The following is a 15,240-nucleotide window of genomic DNA, read 5'->3' as shown; positions in this document are numbered from 1 at the left end:
CACAGCTTTTCTGGGCATGGATGAGGTTTGGAGATGCCCAGATTGGTTTGGGTTGGAAGGGAACATAAGGGTTGTCCACAGGGACACCTTCCACCATGCCAAGTCAGCCTGTCCAACCTCTCCTTGGACTCTTCCAGGGATGGGGCAGCCACAGCTTCTCTGGGCAGGGATGGGGGTTCACAATGCCCTGACTGGTTTAGGTTGGAAGGGAACATAAGGGTTGTCCACAGGGACACTTTCCACCATCCCTGGTTACTCCAAGCCCTGTCCAAGCTCTCCTTGGACACTTCCAGCTGTGGATGGGGCAGCCACAGCTTCTCTGGGCATGGATGGGGTTCATGATGCCCAGATTGGTTTGGGTTGGAAGGGAACATAAGGGTTGTCCACAGGGACACCTTCCACCATCCCTGGCCATCCTCTCCAACCTCTCCTTGGACACTTTCAGGGATGGGGCAGCCCCAGCTTCTCTGGCCAATCCACATCATGCTGTTTATAGGGAAGAATCCACCCCAATATCCATCCACACCCATCCTCTTTCACCTCCAGGCTGTCACCTCAACACTCTGCAGTCCCAACCAACTATCCTCACCCCAAAACTCTCCCAGCACCTCACACCTCTGGAGGACGCAGGAATCCAACTCTGCCTCCCTTTTACACCCCCTTCAAACCCCGCAGGGTGGATGTCAGTCCCTAAACCCCCTGTTCCCTCCCAAGGAGCCTTTCCCACACCCGTGGATGCCGCAGGAGCATCCCAAAGGTACCTACCCAGACACCTGACCTCAGCCCCGCTCCAGAGCCCGTTGGCCATGCACTCCCTGACCCGGGAGCCCACCAGGGTGTAGCCAGTGTTGCAGGAGAAGATGGCAGTGGCCCCGTAGCTGGTGAGGGTCCCGATCTTGTTCCCGTTGGGAGGCGTGGGCAGGTCCCCACAGGAGATAACTAGGACAGATCCCAAAGGATAAGTGAGAGAACAGGCTGGGTTTTGAAGGAATGCATCCAGGCACAGCACCAGGAGTTGCTGCTGGAGTGGGAAAGTTCATTAAATAATTCCAGGAATTGTGATCATTCCAGAGCCATGTAAGATGAGGTGACAAAAATAAGAGCTGTTCATATTTATGCTTCAGGATACAGGGGAACACTAAAGACAGGCTGGGAAAGAACCAAAGGAGTTTTTCACACCAGAGCTTCCTCACAGAGGAATATTTTTCTGTCATTAAGCCTGATTCCCAGAAGCCCCACAGAATCATGGAAGGGACCTTAAAGGCCATGAGTGGGGACATCTCCCACTAGGCCAGGCTGCTCCAAGCCCTGACCTTGGAATGGCACAAAGTTCATAATTAAAAGTGACACCCAGCTTTCCCCCACAATCCAAAATCCCAAGATCTGCAGATCCCAGCTGGGTTTGTGGGATGCAGGAGCCTCTGCAAACCCAACCTCCCCCTCAGAACTCTTGGTTTTATCTTCATTTTCTCTGCCTTCAAGCTCTGCCAAGCCTGCAGAGCTCCCGCTGGGTGCTGCTGACCTCGGGGCGCTGCCAAGATGCTGTCACTTGGATTTAGGTGGCAATAAGGCTGAGGGAACAAAAGGAGGTCAGGCTCCTGCTCCCGGATCCAGAGGAAGAGCTGGCAGGGGGAGAAGCACATCTGTCACCCACACCAGCAGTCACAGCTCCACAAACAAAGGCAGGCAGCAGGGAAGGAGAGGCTTTGCTGCCTCTGTCTGCACTTGGAGAGAAAAACCCTGCACCTCTGACAAAGGGAGAGATGCAAAGCACAGCAGTGGTGTCAGAACAACTGAGAGCTGCTGGCGTGCCCCGTTGGGTTTGATTTGCAGGTGACACTGTTACCCTTGTAAACCTGGTGTTTGTGTGAGAGCTGAGGCTTGACAGCAGAATTCTTTATTTTCCCTCCTTAAAAGCCCTGACTTCAGAGCAGCTGTGGCAGAGAAGCTGCTGGGACCCCACAGCAACAGCTGAGCTGAAGGGCTTCAGATCCCAGGGAAGTGCTGGGATTAAACCAGGATTCACTTCCAGGCATCTCCCTGCATCCCAATCCCTTCCAGCAGCTCTGCTGTCTCTGCCTCAGCTGCTGACGAGAGTAATTGAGTTCTACCCCACAGCAGAGACGACACCTTCCATGATCCCAGTTTGCTCCAACAGGGATAGGGTAGGTTGGAAGGGATGGGGCAGCCACAGCTCCTCTGGGAAATCCATCCCAGCACCAACCTGCCCTCACAGGGATAGATTTGCTCCCAAAATCTGCACCAAACCATCCCATCCTGTACCCAAAGGGCACCATCTCCTTGGTTAGCCATGATTACCCACCAGCATCATCCTGAAACCCTCAGGGCTGGGATTTGCTGACCCCAAACACAAAACCAGCTCCTGGCGATGCTGCTCTGTGAAATCCATCCCAGCCACTCCCTGCCCTTCCAGGAATGGATTTCCTCCCAAAATCTGCACCAAACCATTCCATCCTGTACCCAAAGGACACCATCTCCTTGATTATCCATGGTCACCCATCAGCAACACCCTGAAACCCCCAAGGCTGGCATTTATTGAGCCCAATCACAAAACCAGTCCCTGGTGACTTCCTCCCAAAATCTGCACCAATTTCCTCCCCAATCTGCACCAAACCATCCCATCCTGTACCCAAAGTACGATCACCCACCAGCACCACCCTGAATCCCCCCAGCTTGGCATTTACTGACCCCAAACCCAACCCCAGCCCCCGGTGCCACCCTGGGGCGCCCCTGCCCTTACTTTTGCAGGTGGGCACGGGCTGCCCGATGCTCCAGGTGCCGTTGGCCTGGCAGCGGATGACCCTCTGGCCCGTGTAGTAGTAGCCAGGGTCGCAGATGAGCATCAGCTGGGCGTTGTAGTGGTACTGCACCTCGTAGGTGAGGCGCCAGCGGCCGTGCTCCACCGCGATGCTGCCCACGTCGGGGCACGTCACAGCTGAGGGGGGAATGGAACAGGGGAAATGGGACATGGGAAATGGCACGTGGGAAATGGGCCATGGGAAATGGCACAAGGGAAATGGGACATGGGAAATGGAACGCGGGAAATGGCACGTGGGAAATGGCACACGGGAAATGGAACACAGGAAATGGCACGTGGGAAATGGCACGCGGTAAATGGCACATGGGAAATGGCACAAGGGAAATGGCACAGGGAAAAGGGCACGCGGGAAATGGTGCAGGGAAAATGGCACAAAGGAAATGGCACAAAGGAAATGGCACAAGGGAAATGGCATACAGGAAATGGCACAGGGAAAATGGCACGTGGAAAATGGCACGCGGGAAATGGCACAAAGGAAATGGCACACGGGAAATGGAACACAGGAAATGGCACGTGGGAAATGGCACACAGAAGTGGCACAGGGGAAATGGTGCATGGGAAATGGCACGCGGTAAATGGCACATGGGAAATGGCACAAGGGAAATGGCACAGGGAAAATGGCACAGGGAAAATGGCACGTGGAAAATGGCACGCGGGAAATGGCACAAAGGAAATGGCACAAGGGAAATGGCACAGGGAAAATGGCACAGGGAAAATGGCACACAGGAAATGGCACAGGGGAAATGGCACGCGGGAAATGGCACAGGGAAAGTGGCACACAGAGATGGTTCAGTGAGGTTTTAACCCCGCCAAAAAAGTCCCAGTGTGGTGGGTTTTTAATGAGGGGTGTGTCATGGGCATGGTTTATGAAAAATCTTTTTGCCAGGATTTTTTCTCCTGAGAAGCTGAGAGGTCTCAGAAATGAAATGTAAACAATGGTTATCTGCTGCTGTGGAATGCAACAGGTGATTGGTGATTGGTCTCATGTGGTTGTTTTTAATTAATGGCCAATCACAGCCCAGCTGTCTTGGACTCTCTGGCCAGTCACAAGATTTTATTATCATTCCTCTCCCTTCCTTTTCCAGCCTTCTGATGAAATCCTTTCTTCTATTCTTTTAGTATATTATTTTCTTTTAATATAATATATATCATAAAATAATAAATCAGCCTTCTGAAACCTGGAGTCAAGATTCTCATCTCTTCCTTCGTCCTGGGACCCCTGTGAACACCACCACAAGGGATGTATCCCCTGGTGAGGCTGTTGTTGAGAATTAAAAGGAAAATTTTGTGGATAATGTTGTAAGTGGTGATGTTGCCTGAAACCCAAAGAGAAAAATGCCTTGCAATGGGGTTAAAATCATAAAATGGGAATCAAGGACACCTCATTGTCTCAGGCCTTGAGAAATGGAAACACAAGTGGGTTTGGGGGAGCAAACTTGGGGTAAATCACGGAATCACAGAATTTCTAGGTTGGAAGAGACCTTTAAGATCATCGAGTCCAACCCATGTTCTAACACCTCAACTAGATCATGGCACCAAGTGCCACATCCAGTCTTTTTTTAAACACATTGAGGGATGGTGACTCCACCACCTCCCTGGCTAGATGATTCCAGTATTTGACCACTCTTTCTGTGAAAATGACTTTGTTAACTGAAGTTAATTGGGAGATTGATCCATTGGCATGTTGGGGGTTAAACTTATAAAAGTGTGAAAAACTATGACCCATTGTCCATTTTGGGTGCAGCCCCTGGGGAGCTTCATCAGCCCTAAATGTACCTGAAAACCCTTCAATAAATAGAACTGCTTTATACTTTTAACTTTTGTTTGGCCTGTGTCTTAGGCAGCCCCAAAGGCCTCCCTGCTGTCTGGGCAGCCCCAGTCCCCACTCACCCAGGCACAGAGGGGGCTGGTTCCCGTTGCTCCACACTCCATCCTGCAGGCACTCGGTGCTGGGCTCGGCGCCCGGCTGCAGCTGGAATCCCTCATTGCACTGGTACACGGCCTTGGTGCCCACCGTGTACTCCTTCCCAAAGACAACCCCGTTCCTTGGGGCTCTGGGAATGCCACAGGAGAGAGCTGGGAAGAGAAAACACATCTTAAACAAAAAATAAAAATCAGGGAGCTGGTGGTTTTATCCCAAATTGCAATCCTGGATCCCGAACTTTCCTACTGGGAGTGCCCACCCTTCATAAAGGATTGTCGGGGCCTCTAGCTGCTCAGAGTGACCCCAAGATGTGTTAGAAAGTCTCTTTTCCCAGTCTGGCGCTTGAAGAAGGAGTCAGGGCTCTTCAGTTCTCATTCTCAAGGTTGTTTATTGTATCTTATCTATAAAATTCTTTCTCCTTTCCAGCCGAGGTTTGCTCAGCAAGACAGTCCAAGACACTCTGGCCACCCCCAGGGCAGTGTTGTTATCTTTTTATACTAAAACCTATGTGTACATTATTTACAATAACTTTCCAATGCCTATCACCTATGTTAGACAGCGAGCTTCTACTCTAAACCAATCTAAAAGTGCCACCATCACAGCAGAAGATGGAGGCCAAGAAGAAGAAGGAGAAAGGCTGGACACACCCAGATTCCTCCATCTTGCCCCCTGAACCCCCATTCTAAAAACCCCAAAATCTACTTTTTCACCCCGTGATAAACTCTCTATCGTTCTACTTAATTTGCATTTGCCATGCAAGGCTCAGGTTTTGTCCCATTCCTGCCCCAGCATGGAGCAGGATCCCAGAGCAGCTGGCAGGTGAATTCTGAGAGGTGTCAGCAGCTCCATCCCTGTTGGCACTGATGGTGACAGGAGTGTCACTGCAGCGAGCTCAGGGCTGGTCAATCCCTCTCCAAGGCCTGATGTCTAGACAGGCTGCCAGGCTGAATACCAATGGCTCTCCCAGGGAACAGAAAGCACCTGGAAAATCCAACTTTTTCCCTGCTGCTCTTTTCCAGCTCCCAGTCATTCCCTTCCCTCTTTGCCATCTATTCCCAAAGTCTTGCAGACGAGGATAACCCTCAGCGCTCCGAGCTGGTTCTCAACACCCAATTACCCAATTCCAATGTTGATTCTTTTTCACTGCTTTTCCAGGGACTCTCAGAACTTGATCCCAACCCATCCCTGCTCTCACTTTGGCACAGGGGGATGGCTTCCCTCCAGTGGAAGTGGCCCTGGGGGTGCTGGGTGCCAGGCTGAATACAATGGCTCTCCCAGGGAACAGAAAGCACCTGGAAAATCCAACCTTTTCCAGCTCCCAGTCATTCCTTTCCCTCTTTGCCATCTATTCCCAAACCCCTGCAGACGAGGATCACCCTCAGCGCTCCGAGCCTGCTCCCAACATTACCCAATTCCAATATTTTTTTTTTTTCCCCCTGCTTTTCCAGGGACTCTCAGAACTCGATCCCAGCGTGTCCCTGCTCTCACCTTGGCACAGGGGGATGGCTTCCCTCCAGTGGAAGTGGCCCTGGGGGTGCTGGCTGCAGGTGGAGGTGCTGTGTCCCACCAGGCGGTAGCCGGCGTCGCAGCCGAAGCGCACGGAGCTGCCGGGGCGCAGCCCGGAGTGGCTCAGGATCATCCCGTGGGCTGGGGGCTGGGGGAGGCTGCAGTAGGGAGCTGGCAAGGAGGGCAGGGAAAAGAAAACCAGTCAGCAGCAGGGTCATTCCCTTCCCACTCCCAGGAATTACACCGAGCTTCCCCAAAATCCCCAAAACAAAAATCGGCGATGGATAAACGCGGAGTCGAAGCAGGGATGGAGCACGGGGCTCTGATCTGAGCCTCAGCCAGCTCCAGGAATAAGGAGTCATTCCTGGTAATTGAATATTCCTTAATTCATTTGCTGAGAAAAGCCTGGACAGACTTTTCCAGTGCCTGGCCACCTCCTCATCCAGAAACCTTTCCCAATATCCATTCCCTGGCATCAATGACTCTCCACATCAGGCTTCTGGTTCTGAGGAGTGGTTGGGAAATGAGCCAAAGCTCCAAGGTTTCTCCCTGGAATTTCTCCTGACTGTGATCCCACAATCCTGATTGTTACAGATTGGTTGAGACTGAGCCAAAGCTCCAAGGTTTCTCCTGGACAGACCCTGCCTTTCCCAACCTCCCAACTTGGAACGTGCCCGGCTTTGTCCCTTCCCTGCCTTGGCAGCTCCTGCCCTGCCAGCTGGATCTCTGCAGGAATCCCACGGATCCTCCCGGCTCTGGAGCTGCTCCTGCTGCTGGCAGAGGCAGCTGGGACTCACCAGAGTAGCGGATTTTGAAGCCTTTCCTGTTGTAGGCATGGTCGGAGGACCAGCGCAGGAAAACGCTGTTCCCGCTGCTGGTGACGGTCAGAGGGGCTGAGTAATTCCCACTGAGGGACAGCAGCAGGGGGCTCTGCCCTGAGGGACCTGCCAGGAACAGGGGACAGGGAAAAGGGACAAGTCACAGTGTGGCATTCACATTTTTTTGAAAAATCCCAGGATTTTTCTCCTGGGAAGCTGAGAAGCCTCAGAGAAAAAGGAAAATAATAATTCTCTGATTTGCTTCGCCTGTGTTTTGCTCCATTGGAATGTGTTTAAAAAGGAAAACAATTCTTTTCTTATTTGCTTCTCCTGTGTTTTGCTCATCTGGAATGTGTTTGGAGATTGTTTACCCACAGGTGATTGTTTCATTGATATCTGCTGTGAGTTGTTTTCACTTTTTGGCCAATCAGAGCCAAGCTGTGTCAGGACTCTGGAAAGAGTCACGAGTTTTCATTATTATCTTTTTAGCTTGTAAGTATCCTTTCTGTATTCTTTAGTATAGCTTAGTATAGTATTCTTTAATATAATATATATATAATAAAATAATAAATCAAGCCTTCTGAAACATGGAGTCAGATCCTCATCTCTTCCCTCATCCTGGGACCCCTGTGAACACCGTCACACCCAACTCCTCCCCCTTGGAAAAATCCTTCAGATCCATCCCAAAAAATCAAATTGCAGCTGTTTCCTTATGCCAGGAATCAGTGAGGAACTTTCTGGAAGGCAAGCAGGAGTTTCCAGGTGGGAAGCTGGCCCTGGAATGCTCCTTCCCCCTTGACTGGTTGGGATCATGGAACCCCAGGAGGATTTGGGATGGAAAGGGGAGGGAATCTCTCACCATCAAAGATTTCAAACTCATCGAACTGCTTCTCGCTGAGGAAGTACTCGATGGTGAGGGAGATGTTGTAGCCTGGCTCCACCTTCACCACCCAGGAGCAGGTCTGGAAGTGGGGGTAGCTCCCCAGGAAGCTCTGGCTCAGGATCACCCCGGTGGAATCCGTCATCAGCTGGTTCATGGGGCAGTGCACTGGGGATGGAGATGGACATTCAGTGGGAATGAACATTTTTCAGAGGAAGGATGGAAGCACAAGGGGTCTGTCCTGATGAGCCAGCTCAAGGCAGAGCACGACCCCTGCACTCCTTGATCCCTGGGGCTCAAAGAATCCCCAAATCCCAAAAATCGTCACACTTAAGGAAAGGAGCAAAAAGCAGCAAAGCCAACTAACCATTCCCACTGCTTTGATCCCTGGGGCTCAAAGAATCCCCATATCCCACAAATCCCAAAAACTGTCACACTCAAAGAAAGGAGCAAAAAGCAGCCAACAAACCATTCCCAATGCCTTGATCCCTGGGGCTCAAAGAATCCCAAAATCCCACAAATCCCAACAATTTTCTCACAGGAACAAGAAGCAGCAAAGCCAACAAACCATTCCCACTGCCTTGATCCCTGGGGCTCAAAGAATCCCAAAATGGGATCCCAAACTGGACATGAGAACTCCAATTCCTGCTCAGGGAGGGTCTCACTCCCTCCTCCCAAAAATCCCACACTCCTAAAAACGGGAAAATGAATCCCAAGGATGAAAAATGTGCCAACAAACCTCCCCCAGCTCCTTCCCTGAGCAGGGAAATGTGGGATTTATGGATTTTTTACCTTCACAGGTGGGTGGGGGTCCCTCAAACTGCAGGTGGGTGCCCAGTTTGCAGGTGAGGATTTCGTTCCCAATGAGGGTGAAGCCAGGGAGGCAGCGGTACCTGACAATGTCACCTGGGAAGGGATGGAAAACAGGGATGGGAGGGGGAAATGCAATTAAAAAACTGGAATGAGGATGAGGAGGATGAGGGAAGGCTTTACCAATGTTGAACTCCTCGTTCTCTGTGATGATCTCGGCATTGGGAACCATGGTGGGAGGCTGGCAGCGGAAAAGCTGGAAAGCTGGAAAGCAAGGGAGGAGCAGAACATCATGAACACAGCCCTGATGGAAGCAGGGAAATTCCTCCCTTTCCACCAGGAAATTCTCCTTTTTTTATAAGGAAATTCCTCCCTTTCCACCAGGAAAATCCTCCCTCTCCATTAGGAAATTCCTCCCTTTCCACAATGAAATTCCTCCCTCTCCATAAGGAAATTCCTCCCCTTCCACAATGAAATTCCTCCCTTTCCATCAGGAAATTCCTCTCTCTCCATTAGGATATTCCTCCCTCTCCACCAGGAAATTCCTCCTTTTCTATAAGGAAAATCCTCCCTTTCCACAAAGAAATTGCTCTTTCCCCACAAGGAAAACCCTTCTTTTCCACCAGAAAATCCCTCCCTTTCCACCAGAAAATTCCTCCTTTTCCACAAGGAGATTCCAGGACTAAAAACTTCCTAGAAAAAAACTGGTTTGAAAGACTTAGTGGAAAAAAAAAAATTGAGCTGAAAAACTTCCTGGAAAAAAATTGGTTTGAAAAATTTTGTGGGGGAAAAAATATAAATGGGCTGAAAATCTTTCTGGAAAAAACTGGGCTGAAAAACTTCCTAGAAAAAACTGGTTGGAAAGATTTTGTGGGAAAAAAAATGGACTGAAAAACTTCCTGGAAAAAACTTGGTTTGATAAAGTTTGGGGGAAAAATGTGGGCTGAAAAACTTCCTGGAACAAAACTGGTTTGAAAAATTTCATGGAAAAAGAAACTGGGCTGAAAAACTTCCTGGAAAAAAACTTGGTTTGATAAACCTTGTGGAGAAAAACTCGTCTGAAAAACTTCCTTGGGAAACCCAGCCTGAAAAACCTCATTAAAAAAAAAAACTGGGCTGAAAAACTGTGGAAAACTCGGGATAAAAGAGTATTTTTTTTGCATATTCCCAGATCTATTCCCAATATTCCCAACATTTCCCCCCCCCAAGGGAAGCAGCAGCTCAGACCATAGAAGTAGATGGCGAAGATGCCCCCGTTGGCGCCGTCGCTGTGGAATTTCAGCAGGACCTGGTTGGAGGAGCTCTGGGCAGATTTCTTGGCTGAGTTGCCTGTGAACACCCCCAGCTGTGGGGCTGTTTGCTGGGGCCCGTCCCTGATGGCAGGAACACAAGGAAAAATTGATTTTTCCAAGGATTTAAGCCTAGGAACCCAACCTAGGCTTTCCTTCCCTTTTCCCGCATCCACATTTCACAACCCCTGCTCCAGTTAAACCCCTACAACTTCTCCTGGCTCCCAGCTGGACAATCAGAAACACAAATTTCACTTTTAACCTCAAAAACTGAGGAATTAGGACCTGTTTCCCAAAGGAATTTCACTCCCTGTTTGCCCAGCAAATAATGGATTCTGAATATCCCCTCCAGAATACCAGGGGATATTCTGAAGGTCAGACTTTGAGTGCCAAAAGCTCAAACTTTGGTCACAAACCCTTTAATCAGAGTGGCTACCTGAAGCTGATAATCTCCATTCTTAATAAATAATGGAGATTATCATTATAAATAATATTTTTATTTATTCATATTGAAAGAAAGCTCAAAAAATTTTTAATTTCTCTTCTCTTCTCCAAAACACCAGAAGCTCCCAGCTTGCAAAGGGGATCCCAGGGGTCCCATTCTCAGTTGCTGCTGCTTCAAAGCCAGGATTATTTCCCAAAATGAGTCCTTGGAGTGACCCCCTGCACCCACCAGACAGTGATGAAGTCGTTGTAGGGCTCTGTCTGCAGCAGGGTGAAGTTCAGGTGGATCCCATATCCCACGGGCACTGTCAGCAGCCAGGTGCAATCCTGGGAATTTGGGTACTGGTTGGGGAAGCCAGGAGAGTAAACCGTCCCATTCTGGGCTGTGACATTGCCCCCACAAGGCACTGCAGGGAAGCAGAGAGAAACACAAACCCAGTGAGGAAATATCCCCTTAAAACATCCTTATATCCCATTTTTATTCCTTTTTTTTTTTTTTTTGTACAAAAGTAACAATTCTGCATACAGAAAAATCCAGATTTTGTCCTAACTTGCCTGAAATAATTCCTCTCTGCTGCAAGCACTGAAAGAGCAGCTGAGGATTCAGCTCTTTGTGTTCTCTGGGGTTCAAGGACTTACAAGAGGGCAAATATCACCTCTCTCCCTCCTTGCACAGCTCCTGCAGAGCCAGTGCTGGCATAAAGGTCAGTGCTCCTGGGAAATGGGCTGGGAAATCTTCAATAAGCAGCTCTGAACTTCTCAAAGGTTCACCTGAAACCCTTCTGGAAGCAAATCCCACAGAATTCCGGCCAGCAGCCCGAGGGGTGAAAGGCTGAAACAGCCATGAGGGGGGGGGGGAAAAGAGAATTTGGATGAGTTTGGATGCCTGGATTGTGAATCTTCAGCCTGCAGAGTCCTCTGAGCACAGCTTTCAGAAGAAAAACCACCTTGGAAGATTCCTGAGGATCTCCCACCTGGATCATTCAGGAGATACCCATGAAGGAGGCAGACAGGGACACACCCAGAGTCCTCAGAGCTGCAATACTCTTTTATCAGTGATTATTTTTATTTATCAGAGCTAGATCAATGGAAGCTGGGTGTTGTTGAGGGAATAAAGCAGCAAGGAATTATCACTCCAAGGCCCCTGGACTGTGCCATACAGAAATAACAGCTCCAGCAGGAAGGTGAGACACAGATTCTCCTCAACCGCACCCCAAGACTCAAACCCCTTGAAACACCCCAAATATTCACCAAAACACCTCATGGAGACCACATTTCCTTCCAAGAGCTCATTCCCATCCACACCTTTGCTCCCAGAGCAATCCCAGCCCATCCCAAGGAGCTGAAGTGCCATGCCCAGGTGAGCCCAGGCCGTACCTTCACACCTGGGCAGGGGGTGATCCCAGTTCCTGTTGGTGCTCAAGACTCCCCAAGACCCCCATCAGAAGCTGCCAAAACACCCCAAATATTCACCAAAATACCTCATGGATCCCTCCAAGAGCCCATTCCCAGCCATGTCTTTGCTCCCAGAGCATCCCAAGGAGCTGAAGCGCCGTGCCCAGGTGAGCCCAGGCCGTACCTTCACACCTGGGCAGGGAGTGATCCCAGTTCCTGTTGGTGCTCAAGACTCCCCAAGACTCAAACCTCCCTCAGAAGCTGCCAAAACACCCCAAATGTTCACCAAAACACCTCGTGGATCCCTCCAAGAGCTCATTCCCAGCCACACCTTTGCTCCCAGAGCATCCCAAGGTGCCCAGGTGAGCCCAGGCCGTACCTTCACACCTGGGCAGGGGGTGGTCCCAGTTCCTGTTGGTGCCGTGCTGGCAGATGAGCACGGGGTGCCCGATGAGCTGGTAGCCAGGCAGGCACTCGAAGGAGATGGACTGGCCGACGTTGTAGCCAGCTCCTCTCACCACGCCGTTGGCAAAGGGCTCCGGGTCGGGGCATTCCTGCAGCTCGTAGGCTGGGGAAACACAATGGGAATTTGTGTTTGTGTTTTATTTCTCAGGGAAAAAGGGACAGGGCAAGGAGAAATGGTCTCAAGCTGTGCCAGGGGAGGGGCAGGATGGAGTTCAGGAGGAATTTCTCCATGGAAAGGGTTGGAAGGGGGTGCCCAGGGAGGTTTGGAGTCAACAACCATGGAGTTGACTCAGCAACCACAGAGTTAACTCAGCAACCATGGAGTTAACTCAACAGCCACTGAATAAACTCAATAACCACAGAATTAACTCAGCAACCATGCAGTTAACTCAACAAGCATGGAGTTAACTCAACAACCACAGAATTAACTCAACAACCACGGAGTTAACTCAGCAACCAAGGAGTTAACTCAACAACCATGGAATTAATTCAACAACCATGGAATTAACGGAATTAACTCAACAATCATGGAATTACCTCAACAACCATGGAGTTAACTCAACAACCATGGAGTTAACTCAATAACCACTGAATTAACTCAACAACCACTGAATTAAATCAACAACCACGGAGTTAACAAACACGGAGTTAACTCAACAATCACAGAATTAACTCAACTCAACAGCCACGAAATTAATTCAACTCAACAACCACAGAGTTAACTCAACAACCATGGAATGGGCTCAATAACCACAGAATTAATGGAATTAACTCAACAACCATGGAGCTAACTCAACAACCATGAAGCTAACTCAACAACCATGGAGTCAACTCAACAACCACAGAATTAACTCAACCACCACAGAGTTAACTCAAGAACCGCCACCCCCGGGGCAGGGCTGTCCCTGCTCACCCTGGTACTCCAGCTTGAAGCCGGGTTTGTTCTGGGAGTGGTCGCTGTGGAAGTACACGGTGGTCTCGTGGGAGGTGGAGAGCAGCGAGCCGGGCAGCTCGGCGCCGCTGAAGCGCCCGATGACGCTGCTGGTGTCGTAGGGCCCGTTCCGGATCTCCACAAAGTCGTGGTTGGGCTCCGTGGAGAAGTTCAGGAACTGGATGTGGGCACCTGCAGAGGGGGAAGGAGGAGTTGGGCTCTAAAATTGCAGCTGAGGTTTTGCACCGGCACCAGCTCCAACAGCAGCACTAATCCCAGCTCCAATCCCAATACCAAACCCAGCTCCAACATCAGACTAACTCCAACTCCAAGACCAGCACCAACCCCAATATCAGCACCAACCCCAGCTCCAATAGCAGAACCAACCCCAACACCAGCATCAACCCCAGCTCCAATCCCAATACCAAACCCAGCTCCAACCCCAGCTTTAAGCCAGCTCCAACAGCAGCACCAACCAAAACATCAGCATCAACCCCAGCTTCAATCTCAATACCAACCCCAGCTCCAACCCCAGCACCAACCCCAGCACTAACCTCAGCTCTAACAGCAGCACCAAATGCAAGATCAGCACCAACCATGGCTCCAATCCCAATACCAAACCCAGTTCCAATCTCAACCCAAAAGTCAGCACCAACCCCAGCTCCAATCCCAATACCAAACCCAGCTCCAACACCAGCATCAACATCATTACTAACCCCAGCTCCAACAGCAGTACCAACCCTGGTCCCAACCCCAGCTTTAAACTCAGTTCCAACCCCAACATCAGCACCAACCCCAGCTCTAACCCTGGTTTCAATCCCAACACCATTCCCAGTTCCAATCCCAGCTCCAACCCCAACCGCAACATCAGCTCCAACCCCAGCTCTAACCCTTGTTTTAATCCCAATACCAATCCCAGCTCCAACCCCATCACTGCCCACCTGCACAGCCCAGGACACCCTGGGCACTCAGCAGGACTTTAACTGCCCTGGGGACACAGGGCAAACCCTCAAACTGACACAGAGGAGCTTTGGAGTGGAGCTTAGGAAGGAATTCCTCCCTGGGAAGGTGGGGAAGTCCTGGTTTAGGGTGCCCACAGCAGCTGTGGCTGCCCCTGGATCCCTGGCAGTGCCCCAGGCTGGGGCTTGGAGCACTTTGGGATAATTTCCCTGGCAGGGAGTGGAATGAGATGATCTTGAGGTTCTTCCCAACCCAAACCAGTCAGGGATTCTCTGATTTTTCACCCCCTCTTCTGCGATGGCACCGACCCAAACCCATCTCTCTCACCAAACCCCACAGGCAGCAGGATCCTCCACGTGCAGTCCAGGTTGCTGGGGTAATTTCCCGGGAATCCTGGGCTCAGGAGCACTCCTTCCATCTCTTCTGCTGTTCCTCCACACTGGGCTGGAAGAACAACAGGGTTCATGGTCAGGATCCAGTCACAGGATCCCTGAGGGGCTTGTCTGGGTGAGGGCCATGGGAAATGAAGGAATTAAAGACTCAGCTGAGAAAAAGGAACCAGCACCAAGTTTCCAGGGCCACATCAGGAATGGATGTGCCTTTCTCCTGCCCTTAGGAGATGAAGACTGAGCCCAGGGATCCAGTTTGGGCCACCAGAAATGGAAAGCCAGATGTGAGCAGTGACAGAGGGGATGGACACCTGCTCTGCCCACAGACATTGCACCAAACCAGGCACCAGCACTTCTTGACACCTTCACCAGCTCAAAGAATGACTGTGAAGAAGCTGAGTGATGCTATTCTGACCCCAGTTACAGCCTCTCCATTCCCCTGCCAATCTCTGGGCAGTCTGTCACTGATAAACCCAGCACGGAGTGTTTGCTCGCTGCCTGCAGCCCACTGCCAGCCACGGCAGCACAAAAATATGTTTACAAAAGGCACCACATGAAATTGAAGCACTGACAGCACCTCCTCACACTTA

General features: G+C 50.5%; 1 protein-coding gene across 1 annotated transcript in view; it reads right to left on the bottom strand.

Moving 5' to 3' along the window:
- The window catches only part of LOC128937656 (CUB and sushi domain-containing protein 2-like), a 142,554-nt gene that overhangs the window by 23,420 nt on the left and 103,894 nt on the right, over positions 1 to 15,240 (bottom strand). The window contains exons 36-48 of the mRNA XM_054277450.1: positions 14,589 to 14,705; positions 13,284 to 13,493; positions 12,285 to 12,473; positions 10,740 to 10,917; positions 10,005 to 10,150; positions 8,961 to 9,041; positions 8,760 to 8,873; positions 7,947 to 8,135; positions 7,067 to 7,213; positions 6,252 to 6,440; positions 4,730 to 4,915; positions 2,762 to 2,956; positions 766 to 939 (exon numbers count right to left, since the gene is read on the bottom strand). Coding sequence (XP_054133425.1) covers positions 766 to 939; positions 2,762 to 2,956; positions 4,730 to 4,915; positions 6,252 to 6,440; positions 7,067 to 7,213; positions 7,947 to 8,135; positions 8,760 to 8,873; positions 8,961 to 9,041; positions 10,005 to 10,150; positions 10,740 to 10,917; positions 12,285 to 12,473; positions 13,284 to 13,493; positions 14,589 to 14,705 — 2,115 coding nt within the window. The remainder of the gene's footprint in view (positions 1 to 765; positions 940 to 2,761; positions 2,957 to 4,729; positions 4,916 to 6,251; positions 6,441 to 7,066; positions 7,214 to 7,946; positions 8,136 to 8,759; positions 8,874 to 8,960; positions 9,042 to 10,004; positions 10,151 to 10,739; positions 10,918 to 12,284; positions 12,474 to 13,283; positions 13,494 to 14,588; positions 14,706 to 15,240) is intronic.

The sequence above is a fragment of the Melozone crissalis genome, unplaced genomic scaffold (genome assembly GCF_028551555.1).
Source record: "Melozone crissalis strain CALT ecotype California unplaced genomic scaffold, PUWL_Pcris_2 ptg000020l_1, whole genome shotgun sequence".
Taxonomy (NCBI): Eukaryota; Metazoa; Chordata; class Aves; order Passeriformes; family Passerellidae; genus Melozone; species Melozone crissalis.
Note: the sequence above shows the minus strand (reverse complement) of the source record. Positions and strands in the feature narration are given on the sequence as shown.